The sequence below is a fragment of the Platichthys flesus genome, chromosome 11, assembly GCF_949316205.1.
Source record: "Platichthys flesus chromosome 11, fPlaFle2.1, whole genome shotgun sequence".
Classification (NCBI taxonomy): domain Eukaryota; kingdom Metazoa; phylum Chordata; class Actinopteri; order Pleuronectiformes; family Pleuronectidae; genus Platichthys; species Platichthys flesus.
In genome coordinates, this window is record NC_084955.1 from 24,817,463 (window position 1) to 24,833,261 (window position 15,799).

Below are 15,799 nucleotides of genomic sequence, written 5' to 3' on the forward strand. Positions count from 1 at the left end.
AAAATAAGAAGAAGTAGAAGTCTTTTTTTCATGGAGGCTGAGAAAGGGAATCAGATCTGTATATTTTCTTTGAAGAAGGACAAGTGTAAGATATGAAAAAGACAGAGTAGCTGCTCTCTGCTGTTCGGCCCCAGCTCAAGGCCACCGTCACTACTCACATTCAAATGTCATCTCATTTCCTTTGGTGGAGAAATGAGCAGTAAATCAGGGATGTTGTAACAGTGCCCCCTGGTGGGTTTGTTGAGTATCAAGACGGGAGCTGGGGTCTGAATTTCGTTTTTGTTCTGATGTTACATCATCATTATCATTTTATGTTTTATTTTATCTTTTCTCACGTGTAACATTTGTAAATTTTGCATTTTGCTCTAGTGTTTTTTTATTTTCAGCATCTTGTGAATGTGGATTTTGTAATAAAAACATATTTTAACTTTAGTTTTTATTGCTTTATCTTAATTGTATTATTATCATGTTGCTTTCACCTGCTTCATTTGATCCATCGTCTCATTCGATGTGTTTTTATTCCATGAAATACTTTTTTAAAGTGCTATAACTAAAGTTTATTATTAATTATTATTTTTATGATTATTGTTATTTATAACTTTGCTTACTTTGCAATTACCCTTTTTATTTGAGAGAGAAAGGACGGGAATATACAAAAGACGAGTATATATGCTCTATTAGTGCATCTCTCTCTCTATATATAGAGATATATCTATATATATTGTTATATAGATATATATACACACAAACACACACTATTTTCATAATATTATCATATATCCTCTTTGTCTTTTTATTTAAAATGCTTTCAGTGTAAAGATAATGTGTATTTGTTCTCAACTGTTTCTTGTTTATATGTTAATTACACTGAAAAGATGATAAAAATAAAAGTCTCTTATCAGCAAAGTGCCAGGTTATGTAATAAAAACATATTTCCTGCAGGAACCAGACGTCTTTGCACAGGAAGCACGTTGGTTTAATGTCAGCTGACGTGAGGTAATCAGCCCAAACACTGCTGTGTGAGGCCGGTCTCCAGGATAATGAGACTCACACTGTGAGCACACAACACACCAATTACATTTTTAAGGAATTCCCTCGAATGCTAACAACCCCCCACCGACTCCATCTCCACACAAACTCTTTCAGATCTGCCAGTGCACCGAGCTGAGGGCCGCTCTTTTCTTTTCGGGGGTCTTTTCTTTGCTACCTGCCACAAACACGCCTCGCTGCTGCTATTTTGGCGTCGGTCACCTGTTGACCTGACAGACAAGTGCTCACATGTCAGCTGCAGGTGGAGGCTCTCAGCAGGGAGCGGGGCTGAGGCGCTGGCTCGCTCAGTCGGAGCCCAGGACACCACAGCGCCGAGGGACTGCAGGTAAGGCGGCTTCTGGTTTCACACTTTGCACGCTGCTCTTTCATTTTGTCTTTATTTCACATGTGTGATCTGCACTTCAGTGATTAGAGGTGAGCCTCATGAGCCGCTCGGTGCTTCTCAGTAGCTTGTGTTTGACTCAGGGAGCAGGTTTGACAGTAAGTGCAGAACCAGGCTGCTGCAGATCTGCTCCCTCACTGGTGAAACAGCTTCCTGAACACAGTCCCTTCCTGCTCTCTCCTCAGATGCAGTTGGTTCCCTGAGGATTTGTGAGTCACAGGTAAACACACATCTGCTGAAGGTTTTGACTTTACATCTGGAAGAACTTTAAATCAAGCAGGATTGTGACTTTTCATCTCTTCTCGAAGTCCGTTTGCTGAAGGATTTTTTCAGGTTTCACCCCGTTTCTCACCTGGTCCTGCTTCAGTGAAGCAGACTCATTCCAGCTTCAGACTGGAGGCGTCTCCTCAGAAGATGTACGGCCTGTACCTGGAAGCAGTGAACGACTACATTAACGAATCCTACGGGGGGGATGTGTGGAGGCTGATCGAGAACCGGGCGGAGATCCCTCACCTCAAGTTCGTCAGACATCAGATGTACAAGTAGGTGCTTCTTCTGTTTCTGGTGAAGATCTGTGACCTGAGCTGGTTTCCAGTGATGGACCAGCAGCAGGTTGGTATTTTCTGACAAAGAAGAACTGTGATATCGAAGAGATGCAATAAATCAGACGATTATAAAATCAAATGTTTCACGTTTGAAGCTGAAGATGTTGCTTGAAATGTGCTGTGAAGAAATATTTAAGCCTTTTTTAGAGAAATATGAAATAAGGAATCTAACATTCTAACCTGGGGCAGAAAGGATAAGTGTTAATTTAGAGAAATATAGACAATATTCTGCTATGAACTAGATTAAGATAAAAGGCTGAATATAAACAGTCTCTTCACCCCTTATCTGAGTGAGGTCAAACTTAGAGCAATAAGTACATTTACCATTAATATCACAATAATTCAAATATGGGGTTTATATAAAAGCCCTGAAAAGCTTTCATAGTTTAATACACGACGCTGTTAAGTTCTGATTTAAGTCTTTTATCTGTAATAGCTCCGCACTGGAACACAGGTCATGTGACATCATCAGCTGTTTCCATTAAGACTTGATAATGGGACGAACACGTTTGTAAATCATATTGGTTTTCATTTTCTGTGGGCAAGCTGTTGTGTTGCCCTTAAGGCTGGTAAATTATTTTCTATATCGATTAAATGTGTTGAATATTTTCTCAAATTTCTAAATGAAAACTTGTTAAAACTGATAAATATTCTGTTGATAAACTTGTAGTCGACTTACGTTTCAGCTGAGAAACGTCTTTAAATCCACTGGTTTAACGTCTTCTTCTCTTTCCCAGTGACAACCTGATCCTCCGACTGGCCAAGGCCGCCGGCGAGGTGCTGGGAAAGACCCACGACGAGCTGATGTACGCCTTCGGGGTCTACATGGTGAAGAGGATCGGGAACTACGGATACGAGCGGATCCTGAAGGTGATCCACTGACCCTTACGCTAACCCCCCCCCCCCCCCCCCCCCCCCCACACACACACATGGGAAGGTTCATATTTCTGAATGAATTAAATAAGGAACGGTTCAGAGGTTCTAAATATATCTGACCAGAAACTGTAAAAAGCGTTACCTTTGAATATTTGGGTTTGGGTAAATAAAGGTTTCGTGTATTCAGTCTACAGAAAACGTTTCCCTGCACATGAAGCAACCGTCCTCATGTTTATTTGAGAGGTGCATAGAAACACAGGAAATGCTTATAACTAGACATAGAATATTATGTATTAAAAACGTCCCTGTCCTCCATCTTTTCCAGGTGTTGGGTCGCAATGTGCGCGACTTCATCAACGAGCTGGACAACCTGCACGAGTACTTTCGCTTCTCCTTCCCCAAAGTGCAGCCGCCGAGCTTCTGCGTGGAGGAGGAGTGTGAGACGAGCCTCACGCTTCACTACCGCAGCACCCGCAAGGGCTTCACCCAGTTCGTCAAAGGTAAGAGGACGCACCACCCAGGAGACCGCAGGTTCGATTCCCCTCGCTGCCCGTGCCTGGGTGGGTCTCTGCCCAGTGCATGCTGGGATACGCTGCAGCCTCGTGTGACCCTGACTGGGATTAACTTTGATTAACACAACAGACTCATGACTGTGTGTTGTTGCTTGTTTTGCTTCATTAACAAATCAACTGGATTTTATCACAAAACATTTTTTGACAAACGCTGCAGCTTCTCACGTGTTTCACAAAGTTTGGATTTTGCTTCCAGGCAACTGGAGGTGAAAGTTTCCACAGACAATAAACAGTAATAACAAGTTTTAATTATAAAGCACATGTCTCTTTAACAAAGATCTAGGCTGCGCAAATTAATGTAGATACTGTAGTACTAAGTACATACTGTAGTACTACATACTGTGGTATCTATATTCTAAAAGGAAGGTTTGATGCTGAGAAGTTGTTCCCGAGGACGAAGCAGTCGAGTGCAAACGACTCAGGACAAAGTTTCCTCTGAAGTTAAACAATCCTCTGAATTCCTGATCAGTGCAGTCGACCTCCACCGACCCGTGACCCGTGTGTTGTTATCGCCCCCTGCAGGGCAGCTCTCTCAGGTGGGACGACAGTTCTACAACACGGACATCGAGGTGGAGATCCTTTCCAAAGAGGAGACGGAGAAGATGACCTATGTGGTACGTACTCAGGTCACATGGCCGTCCAGCTCGGTGGCGTCTCCATCATCGGGGGAACGAGTCCGTCGGCCTCAACGAGACTCCGGCTCGGTTCTCGTTTGCACTCGAACAACAAGTGTTTGTTAGAGACAGAGAAGAGCTCATTGGTCTGAGCCTCTGGGTAAACTCAGAATTTACAGCAGGAGCAAATATGAAATGTGGAATCTGAAGTATGATCTGCTGAAAAGACATCACGTGGGAAAAGATGCGTGAATACAGACGTGATCCATATGTTACCACAAGATTACAACTAATAATAATTGGTTAAAATAGTAAGTTAGTAATAGTAAATGACGCAGGATGATGAAATGATCATAAAACGTGTCAATAATCGTACAGATGATAAAATCATTGTACAATACAATTATTACCGTACATCTGGTACCAGATAAATGCTAATCTTTTCTGCATTGTTTATGTGTTGTTATTTTTATACAATTTCAAATCAAACATTTCTAAATATGTATTTGGTTGTATTTGTGTTTTCTCTTCTTTTATAGTTATTTATAATCACATTTTGTTTAAACTGTAAAATATCAAACCTAATTTACATTTCTTTGTCATAAACACATTAAACATTGAGACATTTTTTTCAGTATGTATTGATCTATAAATCAATATCGTAAATAATTTAACCTCTAATATTAGAATCCACCCTCCATACAGTTCATATCTGTGGAGTCTTTCCTCTCACTCATCAGGAACCTGGTGATTTCTCACTTCACAGCTTGTGGACACATTTATGCAAACAAGCCTCAGAGGTCGAATCTTAAAATTCCTTCCGACAGAATGTCAGCAGCTCCTGGACGTGATGAATGAAACTCACATTCAAAGTCCTCTCTCCTCCTCGTGGGCACGCTGCTGCTGCTGCTGCTGCCATTTTTTATTTATTGATTAATGTGTTGATTCACTTTCAAAAGTTATAAAACCAAACTTCTCTCATTCACAGCAGCTGAGTGTGTTTCAGGTTGTGTTCACGCCTCCGTCTTCCTGCAGGTCTACAAGATGAACTTCGACAACGCGGCCTTCAAGCACCGCATGCCGCAGCAGAAGACGGCGCCGAGCTACGAGAAGCTGCCGATGAAGCGCGGCATCTTCTTCGACATGTTCCCCTTCAGCGTCATCTTCCGCCGAGACATGACCATGTACCGCGTGGGCGACGGCCTCAAGGAGGTGTTCTCCGACCTGCAGGGCAAGAAGGTGGACGAGGAGTTCGCGCTGGTCCGACCGATGCTGGAGTTCAGCTGGGACAACGTGAGTGAAGAGAGAAGATCAGAACTTTGTGAACTTCTTGTCCTCCTCCTCCTTCTTGTCATCCTCATCCTTCTCCTCCTTCTCCTCCTCCTCTTCCTAAATATGGATGAACAAACTCCTTTATCCACAATGATCCTCCTCCTCCTCCTCCTCCTCCTCCTCCTCCTCCTCCTCCTCCTCCTCCTCCTCCTAAATACGGATGAACAAACTCCTTTATCCACAATGATCCTCCTCCTCCCCCTTCTCCTCTTCCTCCTCCTCCTCCTCCTCCTTCTTGTCATCCTCATCCTTCTCCTCCTAAATGTGGATGAACAAACTCCTTTAACCACAATGATCCTCCTCCTCCTCCTCCTCCTCCTCCTCCTCCTCCTCCTAAATATTGATGAACAAACTCCTTTATCCACAATGATCCTCCTCCTCCTCCTCCTCCTCCTCCTCCTCCTCCTCCTCCTCCTCCTCCTCCTCCTCCTCCTCCTTCTCCCTGTGTTCAGATCTACACTCACCTGAACAACGTGTTTGAGCTGATGTCCAAAGCCGTGGTGGAGAGCAAGCAGAAGGTCAACATCCCCAAACTGAACAAAGAGGGCTCGGAGGAGAAGGAGGACAGCGAGAAGGCGAGGAGGGAGGAGGAGAGAGGTACCACTCCTTTGACTTTTCATCTTCTCGCCTGGTTCGGTCACTTGAGCTGCAGAGACAGGAACAAAGTTTCCAGGGTCAGAAAGCCCAACTCTTTACTGAGAGGCCGAGGAGGAGCTGCAGGGGGCGCTATCGAGTCTGAAAACGTTTTTTAAAAGTACTTTTAGCTCCACAAAGTCCATTCTGTCCTATTTCAATCCAGAATAAACTAGTTTATTTCAAACGTATGGTATCACAAAATATCCCAAAAAATATAAATAAATCCAGGCATGAATAGAAATATCAAACTATCATTCATATGTTTTCAGATCGTACATCTTTAGCAACATGTCTGTAAAAATTTACTTTATTTGTATTGTGATGCTAAATTAAAAACATAGCTCCATGATCTGTCTGCTGCTGGCGACACTTTGAGGATTTCATTCACACACTCGTGCTCCTGTTGACCTCATATCCTGGTTCACATGGATTTTCCTCCTCTTCCTCACTGCCACTCACTCTTCTTCTTCTTCTTCCTCCATCAGAGCCCAACTCCCCGGAGGAGATGAAGGACACGGAGCAGGAGTACAGCAGCAACCCCACCCAGTACAACAGCAATGCCAACCCTGGAATGGAGGACATTGAGCTGCTGGCTTTCCAGACCATCACCGGTCAGACCCTGTTACACCTCCACCTTGTTAGCGTTAGTTCCTGAGTCGCACACGTTCATGTTGTGCATCCACCTGAACCAACCTCGGTCCGTTTGTGGCCCTTTAGGTCAGAATGTACAAAAACAAGTTGTAGTTGTTGTCTGGAGAGTTTACACAACTCGCTGCCAAAGCCAATAAAAAGGATCCGTTATGAGCGACATATGAATAATTCAAAACGAGATTTAACATGTCTGAATCTACTTCAGCTTCCTGCTCACATGGTTTTCACCGGTTTCCTCCACGATGTTCTCAGGAAAGTGCAGTGAGACCATCTTCGAGGACATGAGGGAGCCTCCGAAGAAACCTCTGCATCTGAAGGGACAGATGAAGTACGTCCCCCAGTGGGACTCACTCATCTTCCTGGGGACGCCGATGTAAGAGAACTGGTTTCACTGTGTTTCCACCATAGACTCTAAATAAAGCTTCCATCATTAGCTGCAGTAACGTGTTGATCCTGTAGGTGATGCTGCTGCTGTCTCCTTTGACTCTGAAGCTCGGGTCCATCCCTGTCATGATAAACTTTCACCTTCAGAACGCTCCAGTATTTTTGTCTAATTTAAAAATGTTGCTTTTTATTCAAACAATCGAAAAACCCTTAGTGGCAGATGCAGTTTTGATGTTTTACAGCATGGTATATTTTTAAATATTACATATTTGATCATTTACTGTTTTAAAAAGGCAACAGAACAAACAAACATCTCTTAAATTTATCCTTTTTGTCCTTTTGATAACTCTTCAATACTAAATATGTTAAATTGTATGTTTTTATCATTGAAATTAAGATATTTCTGCCTGAAGTTTATAATAATAATTAATCCAAATATTCTTTCTTTGTATTAATTTTACATTTAATAATATTTTAATTTAGATTTTACCTACAAATCTTTGTTTAAAGTTATTTTGGCTGCAAGTAAGAAAACTATAATAATAATAAGGTATAATAACATATTCAAGGTTATATTTAGAGGTACTATATAAACACACACATATATATATTTAAAACGTGAGTATTAATAATGAGACGGATCAAAGACTGAGTATTGAAATGTGGACACTAGGTGAAACCTTGACGTCTCCTTGTCCCTCAGCATAGAGACGGTGGAGGACATGATCAAAATGGGAGTTTACGTGAACGACCTGAATCTGCACGACTCCAGCAGAGAGCTGATTCTGGCCGGGACGCAGCAGTCGGCCGAGCTGCAGCTGGCTCTGGATCAGGTGAGGGAAACATAAAACAAAAAAACCCGGATTCCTTTGTGTCCAGATGATGAGAATCAGTGCAGCCTCAACAGGAGGACTCGTTGTTTTCATGTGTAAGAGGAGCCGGGGAGCAGGTGAGCCCAGGTGAACCTTCTGCCCCTCTGTTGGGATGTGGATTAGAAGGATTAAAAGCAGACAGAGAGGGGATTCCAGTTTTCAGGGAGGTGAGACTGTAACTGTAGACTCCTCTGTCCCAATTCTGATCCTCCAGGAGCAACAGAAATATGCTCAGCTGATGGAGATCATCAAGAAGCTGGACGAGGAGAAGAAGAGAGGCGACTCCCTGCTGTACGCCATGATCCCCAAGGCCGTGGCCGACCGCCTCCGGAAGGGGATCACGGCTCTGGAGACGTGTCAGGTACGAGACCGAGACCGAGACCGGGGCCGGGGCCGAGACCGGAGAACTTTAAGATGTCACTGAAATAACAAACTGCTTTTTAATGCTGAGACTCAAGTAAATATGAAGCTGTGACCTCAACAACCACTTTGCTCACAGGAAGCAAAGTGGGCTGCATCTCAGGAACTGTTTGAATTATGCAATGATATAAAACACAAGTCAGAAGAGTGCCCCCCCCCTTTGTTTACTCAAATCTGTTCCAACATGAATCAGCTTCTTCTTTGGCCCGAATATCAAATCCATCAAGTTTCAATTAACCAGATTTTGTATTTGGATCTGCACCAAATTGCACAAACTAATCGAGATCCAAGAATTTTTCTATCTGGAAAATGTGAAAAAAGCCCCATGTCACAAAAAGGGATAAAAAAATAAATCATGGAACTCGTCTCTGATTCATTAAGTTCTGTCTCGATGCTTGTTCCTTCTTTCCACAAAGTTTTGAGGAAGTTCAGAAGTTTATATGTAATTTAGCTGACTCACCAGCAGACAGGGGTGAAAACATAACCTCCAAGGTGGAGACAATTCATAACATGACAAAAAACTGTTCCACAATTAATATCACAGGGAAACTATAAAACATAAACATCTAATCGTGTGTGTGTGTGTCTGTGTGTGTGTTCCAGGTGTTCCCAGATGTGACCATCCTGTTCAGCGACGTGGTGAAGTTCAACGAGATCTGCATCCACATCACGCCCATGCAGGTGGTGGACATGCTCAACGAGATCTACATCGTCTTCGACACGCTGAGCGAGAAGCACAACGTCTACAAGGTGCACACACACACACACACACACACACACACACACACACACACACTCTTCTTGATGAATACTTTTATAAACCCTTGTTGTTGTGGAGGAATAAGTTCTCCAGCGAACGCTCGACCCTCGTCTCTGTTTCCAGGTGGAGACGATCCGTGACGCCTACATGGTCGTGGCCGGCGTGCCCAACAAGACGACCTTCCACGCCCACCACACCTGTGACATGGCCCTGGACATGCTGAGCTCCATCGACCACCTGAAAGACCCGTCCACCGGGGACAACATCCAGATCCGAGTCGGTGAGCAGCTCCGACCTGATGAGGCCTGAATCCTGGGTTCACTGAATTCTCCCCTGAAGGACAAGATCCAATTTCTTCAGTTCCTGATGAAAGCCTCCTCTGTGCCCCCCCCCCCCTCAGGTATCCACTCAGGCATGGTGGTGGCCGGCGTCGTGGGCCTGAAGATGCCTCGCTACTGTCTGTTTGGCGACACGGTGAACACGGCCTCGCGGATGGAGAGCAACGGAGTGGTGACTGCTCTCTGATATTTAACGAGCCGCTGCACCTTCGAACACAACCGGCGGGCGACAGAATTAATAACTGAAACAACATTCACCATTTCCCTCCGTCACAGTCATTACTACAGGAAACCATTTCCTGTAGTAATGACCCCCCCCCTCCCCCCGTGCACGTTGCTTTTAAGTTAATGCAACATGCTAATCGGCTAATTTGCCTTCCATTACTTACAGTAATAGGTAATGTCATGTGTGGGGGAATGTGTGCTATGGGCAGAGAATACATACACATAATACAAATGAGTTGTTTTTCTGTGTGTGTGTGAGCAGGGCATGCAGATCCACATCAGTCAGACCACCAAGGACCACCTGGAGCATGAGCCCTACATCATCGAGGAGAGGGGCAAGATATTTGTAAAGGTGAGGAGGCCGTTGACAGATGACATTTATTGATTTGTCATATTTCTTGCACTGGCTGCTGATCTGCTGTTCACACCTGAACCATCCTTCAGTGTGATAAGAACGACCTAAAACAACAGAAACCATCTTTGGAAATATGTATTTGTCTCATGTCCCATCTGCTGACATGGAGGAGGTGGGGTTTGTGACCCGTACTGCAGCCATCCACCAGGAGGCGATCTAGCTGTCATGTCATCCATGTTTATCTTCAGCCTCATCAGAGACACGTGTTATTATAGTTGTGATTATTTGAGTAACTGGTGTTGCGGGTTCAGGGTAAAGGCTACATGAAGACCTACTGGCTGAAAGGGAAGAAGGATCTATCGTTCAAGACGCCGGCGGAGCTGCGCTACAGCGGAGAGCAGAAAGACTCGGAGGAGAAGAGCTCTAATGGGTGAGTAGACCGAGGACCAGTCTGAGGACCAGGTCTGATCTGTGTGGACGAGTGAGGCCCCAAGTTGATTCAGTCAGAGCTGTGTGCTTATTGGTCAGGAAGCAAGAAAGATGATTATAACACTTATTATCATTAGATAAAATGGGCTCATCACCGAACCTCTCGGATTCCGTCTCATATCAAGTGTTTGAGACTTATTTTAACAAAACAAATTAAATAAACAACATGATAAGACTAGAAAAGGTTTAAGAGTATTTAACCTCCACAAAGGCCCAATTCTAGGAAACCAGATTTAATTTCCTTTGGATCTGCAAAAATTTAAAACTCTTAGAAATATTATGATATGATTCTTTTCATTAAGATCCATTATTTCTTCTTTCAAAAACATCCTTTCTCACAAAATTAAGAGTTAATCTGTACTTTAGTTCCTGTGTAACCCCGACAAACAGACAAATCAAACAAACACAACAGACAAACAAAAAGACAAGGGTGTAAACATAACCTCCACTAGTTCACATTGTTTCTTCAAAAGAATGATTAATATATTTATTCAAAAACACGCAAAGGAAGGGAAATGCACACCGGTATTGAGCAGATTACACTTTCAGATATGTAGTTTTATATTATTTTGATAAACCCCGGCTCCTCGTGAACTTATTCTATAAATCAAAGACAATTTAAAACCAATTAAAAGCAGCACATTTTAGCCATGATTGTTAGAGAAGAGGAAACATATTAATCAAATTTAAGAGAAATCCATGCAAATGTTAGTAATGTGAGATTTATCATAGAATGAGTTGCAGCAGGTTAATTTAAAGAACCATAGGAAACGTTATCTGGGATCCTAACTCTCTGACATCGTTATTCTTTGCTCACTCCTGGTTTAAGATGTTTACACCGATAATCCATGAGGCCATATTTAGAAATATACGATTTTAGGCAGCGTGTTAACTTTGTCTGAATGTTTTCTTTTTGTCTTGTGTGAATTAAACTAATGTGTAATTGCACCAGCTCCGCAAGCCCCAACACCAAACGCATGGCGTCCAACCTCAACATCGCCAAAAGTGACGACCAGGCCGAGGGCAAGCCGAGCCCCAGCGACCTGCCCCTGGACACCCTGCCGCTGCCGGAGGCCGCCGCCGAGCCCCGCAGCCTCTCGGTCGAGCCGCAGGACAAAGACAAAGCCAAAAAGACTAAGATCAGCAAGATGTCCCGGCTGGAGGTCCCTCAGGGAGTGGATATAGTGGAGGATCTGCTGCCGGTGGACGGGCCGGAGAACCCGGCTCCTTTCCTCAACATCAAGAGACACAGCTTCCGGCAGCAGTACGCCAAGCTGCCCGCCAACCTGCCCATGCGCAGCGCCTCCTGCTCCATTCTGTGAGAAGGAGGTGGCAGCGGGAGGACGGCACAGCGCCACCATGTGACCAGGGGGTGAAGTTTAATCAGGGGCTGCACAAACGGCTGCCAACGATCTGTATTTTACCGTCATGTCCGAGGGCTGTGACAGAATTTGGCTTTTTGTTACATCCAGAGTCAAACTAAAGTTTCCTGGCAACTTAAACTAAACACCATCGCTAACTTTTAAACATTTCCCACTAAAGTTCAGCTGCCCAGTTCAGGAGCTGAAGAGAAACCCTCTGATATCAAATGGATGAAAGCTGCATGTTGCTCTTTAGAATTAAACGACAGGACGACAATGAAGTGTGATTCAGATTTTCAGCATCCCTGTCACTGGTTTTACTGGTACAGGAAAAACACTCAGACAATGTGTGATCATCTGTAATGACAACAGATGACAGGATGTTTTGGAAAATGACAAATAACCCATTATCTAAACATGATCCTACCCAGCCTCCACATTACGGAAGCTTCATTTCATTCACTGAGAATAGACGTGATAGGTTGTATTTTATTGAAAGTAGACGAATGGTCAGCGTAGAGTTTCCCCACACTGTCTTCATGAGTTCGAGCCCCTGACTGTAACTGACTGCATGTGTTCCACTGCACGACAGTGTCTATTTATATAAAAGTGTATGTACAGCCTCTACAAATTTTTTTTGTATTTTTATAATTAGATTATGACGAGAAACACGTGACGCAGAAGGTGTGACCAGAAAAATCACTATAATTACACTAGAGCACATTCATCCAGCCGAGTGGAACGAGCCGTCACATGATTTCCTCGTTGTCATTAAAGAAATATAAAAGAAACAATCTGCGTACACGCCCACGTGTTATTGCTTCTTCCTCCTTCGGGTCACGTTCCATCGAAATCAAAGTTCTGTGGAAAACTGGTACATGATTTGTGCGTAATTGTGATGACAAACAAACAAACAACGTTGAAAACACAACCTCCTTTGCAGAGGTTAAATATTTGAATGACACTAAGTAGAGAGCTTAATTCATCCAAGGTTGAACCAAGGCTAACGCTCTATATTGCTAAGTTTATTAAAGTGAAAAACTATTTCCAGAACTGCTCAAAATTTTGATGAGTTCCTCCTCGGGTCAGACTTTTACCACTTCACAAAACTTAATGGAAACCAGTTCAGTAGCTTTTATGTTATCGTGTTCACAAACAGACAAACAAAGGCAGATGAATGTAGAAGGGCTTATGGCCACCCTCACCGTGTTTCATAGATATGTACTAAGATCAGATAATTTGCCTTCATCGAGATCTATATTATTCATAATTATTTAGTTTAGAAACAACATTTTCCATTTTCATGGATCCAAGCACCTAATAAAATCCGATCCAAAAGTTGGGTGCTTCCCTGGCTCCTTGGGACAAATGCAAGTAAAAGCTTCACAGCGTTCGACTGTGAGAGGACGTGGCTGAAATCAAAAGAACCAAAAGCTCAGGAATAAATAAATGAGTTAATAAATCAGCGACTGTGAACAACACGAGGGTTCATTCCCAGATCCCTGAGTCTCCTCACGTCTGAAAACACAAAGTGACATGGAAGCGTTTTATATCTGACGCCACGAGGAACTGAATGAATCTCCGTTAGCCGCGGACTGATCAGATTAAATCTCTTGGCCTCCGTCGACCCAGCATCTGTTGATCTCGCTCTGCGTTCACCGTGGATTTCACCGGGACTCGAGAGGAACGAGGCCACGAGCACCGAGAGCACCGGAGCCAGATCCTCCGTGTGTCCTCACCCAGGATCTCCAGGCTCGTTTCCCTGACCTGAGCGGTTATGAGGTCGCTTATTCCGGTCTGAGTCATCTGGTGATAACCACTGCCATTATGTGTGTGTGTGTGTGTGTGTGTGTGTGTGTGTGTGTGTGTGCGTTTGTGTGTGTGTGTGTGTGTGTGAGGTCAGAGGCTGGAAGGTCTGTGTGATCTCTTAATGAAAGACAAGTGACATAATTGAAGTTGCTCATATTATCTCATGACCCAGAGAGGCAAATGCGTAGCTGTGTACAGGTGAGCGCTCCTTCACCGACACACACTCACACACACACACAGACACACAAACACACACACACAAACACATGCCGAGCGCTCTAACACACAAACACATGCAGGCGTGCACACACTCAAAAACCTGTTCAGCCCTCGCTGATGTTTCCTTGAGCGATGTCATTACATGATAAAGAGGAAGTCGTCAGGAAACCGCTTAAGCACTACTTCCTGTCTGTTGCCACGGCGACAGACCTCTCTGCAGTTTCAGAGTCTAACGGGACTTGAGCTTCTTGCAGGAGGAGGAGGAGGAGGAGGAGGAGGAGGAGGAAGAGGAGAGAAGACAAAGAGGCAGGTGTGTTTCCGTCTCGGGGGTTCGATGTCCTGACTCACCTCTGAGTCCAGCCGGGCCTCGGCGTGACCTCTGACCCCACATCTGACAACGATCAGCGCTCACCAGCCGTCATTGGTCAGGACCGGTGGTTTCTTGACTGACCGCCCTTCAGCAGCACAGCTGGTTGCACTTCAGATAAACCTACATATAAACACACGGCGCTGGAATCAGTCACTTCCTGATTCTGAATGAATCATTGAATTCATGTTCGCTGACTGAGTGGTTTGTTGTCGTGATGCTGGATTTAACCTCAGTTGTGTTTATTTTTCACTCAGACGTTCGCAGGGTGGAGGTTTTTATGACAAACAGCTCAAACAAAGCTCAACTCACCAGACTGATAATAACCTCAAGCTTTTACTGCGACTTCAGTCAAACTCACCACTTCAAAAAAGGGGAATTACTTTATGATGTGTACTTTTCACCAGGATAAATAAGTTATCAGGGACAAAGTGCACTAATATCTCTGTCATGTCAATGTGTTCGATTTAGCTAAAGCACAACAGTCCCTTAAAACTAGGACATAGATGTAAAACTATTGCAGATGCATTTAAAATATAAATTAAGTTATTCCAGCTACACATTGATGTTAGTTGCATGTTTCTAGTTCTATTTGTTTCTGCACAGCAGCTGCATTAAACCCTATTTCCCCTATGAAACCACAGTTACAGATCCAGACCTTAAATTGTATCTACACCGAGTTTCACAAACTCGTAGATGTCAGATCTCAACCTGACGCCAAGTTTCATAGAAATCTGTTTAGAAAATGACCTCCTTGGCTTCGGCTCAAAAATAAGGTCGATGAGGATGATTGATGTGAAGTTTAATTGCTTTAGAAACATGATTAGAAAAAAAACTAAACTGGCAAGAGGTCAAACAAAAGCTGAAAACTTCAGGATCATAAACGGTCGTGACATGTCAACACACACGCACTCAGCTGTCAGTCAGGACGTCATCAGAAAACTCATTTAAACACAAACACATGAACACATTTGTGTGATAAGAACAACCGTAAAGAAACATGTTTTTAACGTGTAATAAGATGTTTTCAGTTTGTTTCATGTCTTATCTGCTAACATGGAAGAAGCATGTTCATGATGGGATGGTTACAGTTTATCATTGAGTGTTAAAAACAAGCCAATAAAGGATTGAATTGAATGAAGGCAAGGTGCATGTACACAACATTACTGTAACTTTACAACTTAGGACTGAACAGTAACGCAAAAAACAGACTGTAGCTTTACGAGCAGATAAAACACACACACACACACACACACACACACACACACACACACACACACACACACTGATGGACAGAGATAGATATCGTCACACATGTCAGCACCACCTTTAGTCCATGAACTACCTTTTACCACTGTGGGTCAGTAAAGGTGTGAAGTTATAGTTCAGCTTGTGAGCTATGACTGTGCACGTGCGTCAGAATGAGACACACTCATTGTTTGGAGCCTACACAACCTCACACACTCACACACACACACACAC

General features: G+C 43.6%; 1 protein-coding gene across 1 annotated transcript; it reads left to right on the plus strand.

Annotated features, from left to right (window-relative positions):
• Positions 1-1,609: 1,609 nt before the first annotated feature.
• LOC133964447 (soluble guanylate cyclase 88E-like) lies at positions 1,610-12,698 on the plus strand. The gene is made up of 16 exons (XM_062398526.1): positions 1,610-1,974; positions 2,775-2,907; positions 3,239-3,413; positions 4,008-4,099; positions 5,135-5,392; positions 5,884-6,028; positions 6,553-6,678; positions 6,971-7,091; positions 7,806-7,935; positions 8,189-8,335; positions 8,998-9,144; positions 9,278-9,434; positions 9,555-9,664; positions 9,980-10,069; positions 10,384-10,502; positions 11,514-12,698. The coding sequence occupies exons 1-16, from the start codon at positions 1,847-1,849 to the stop codon at positions 11,881-11,883; spliced, it is 2,448 nt and encodes an 815-aa protein (XP_062254510.1). The 5' UTR covers positions 1,610-1,846; the 3' UTR covers positions 11,884-12,698.
• Positions 12,699-15,799: the final 3,101 nt, after the last annotated feature.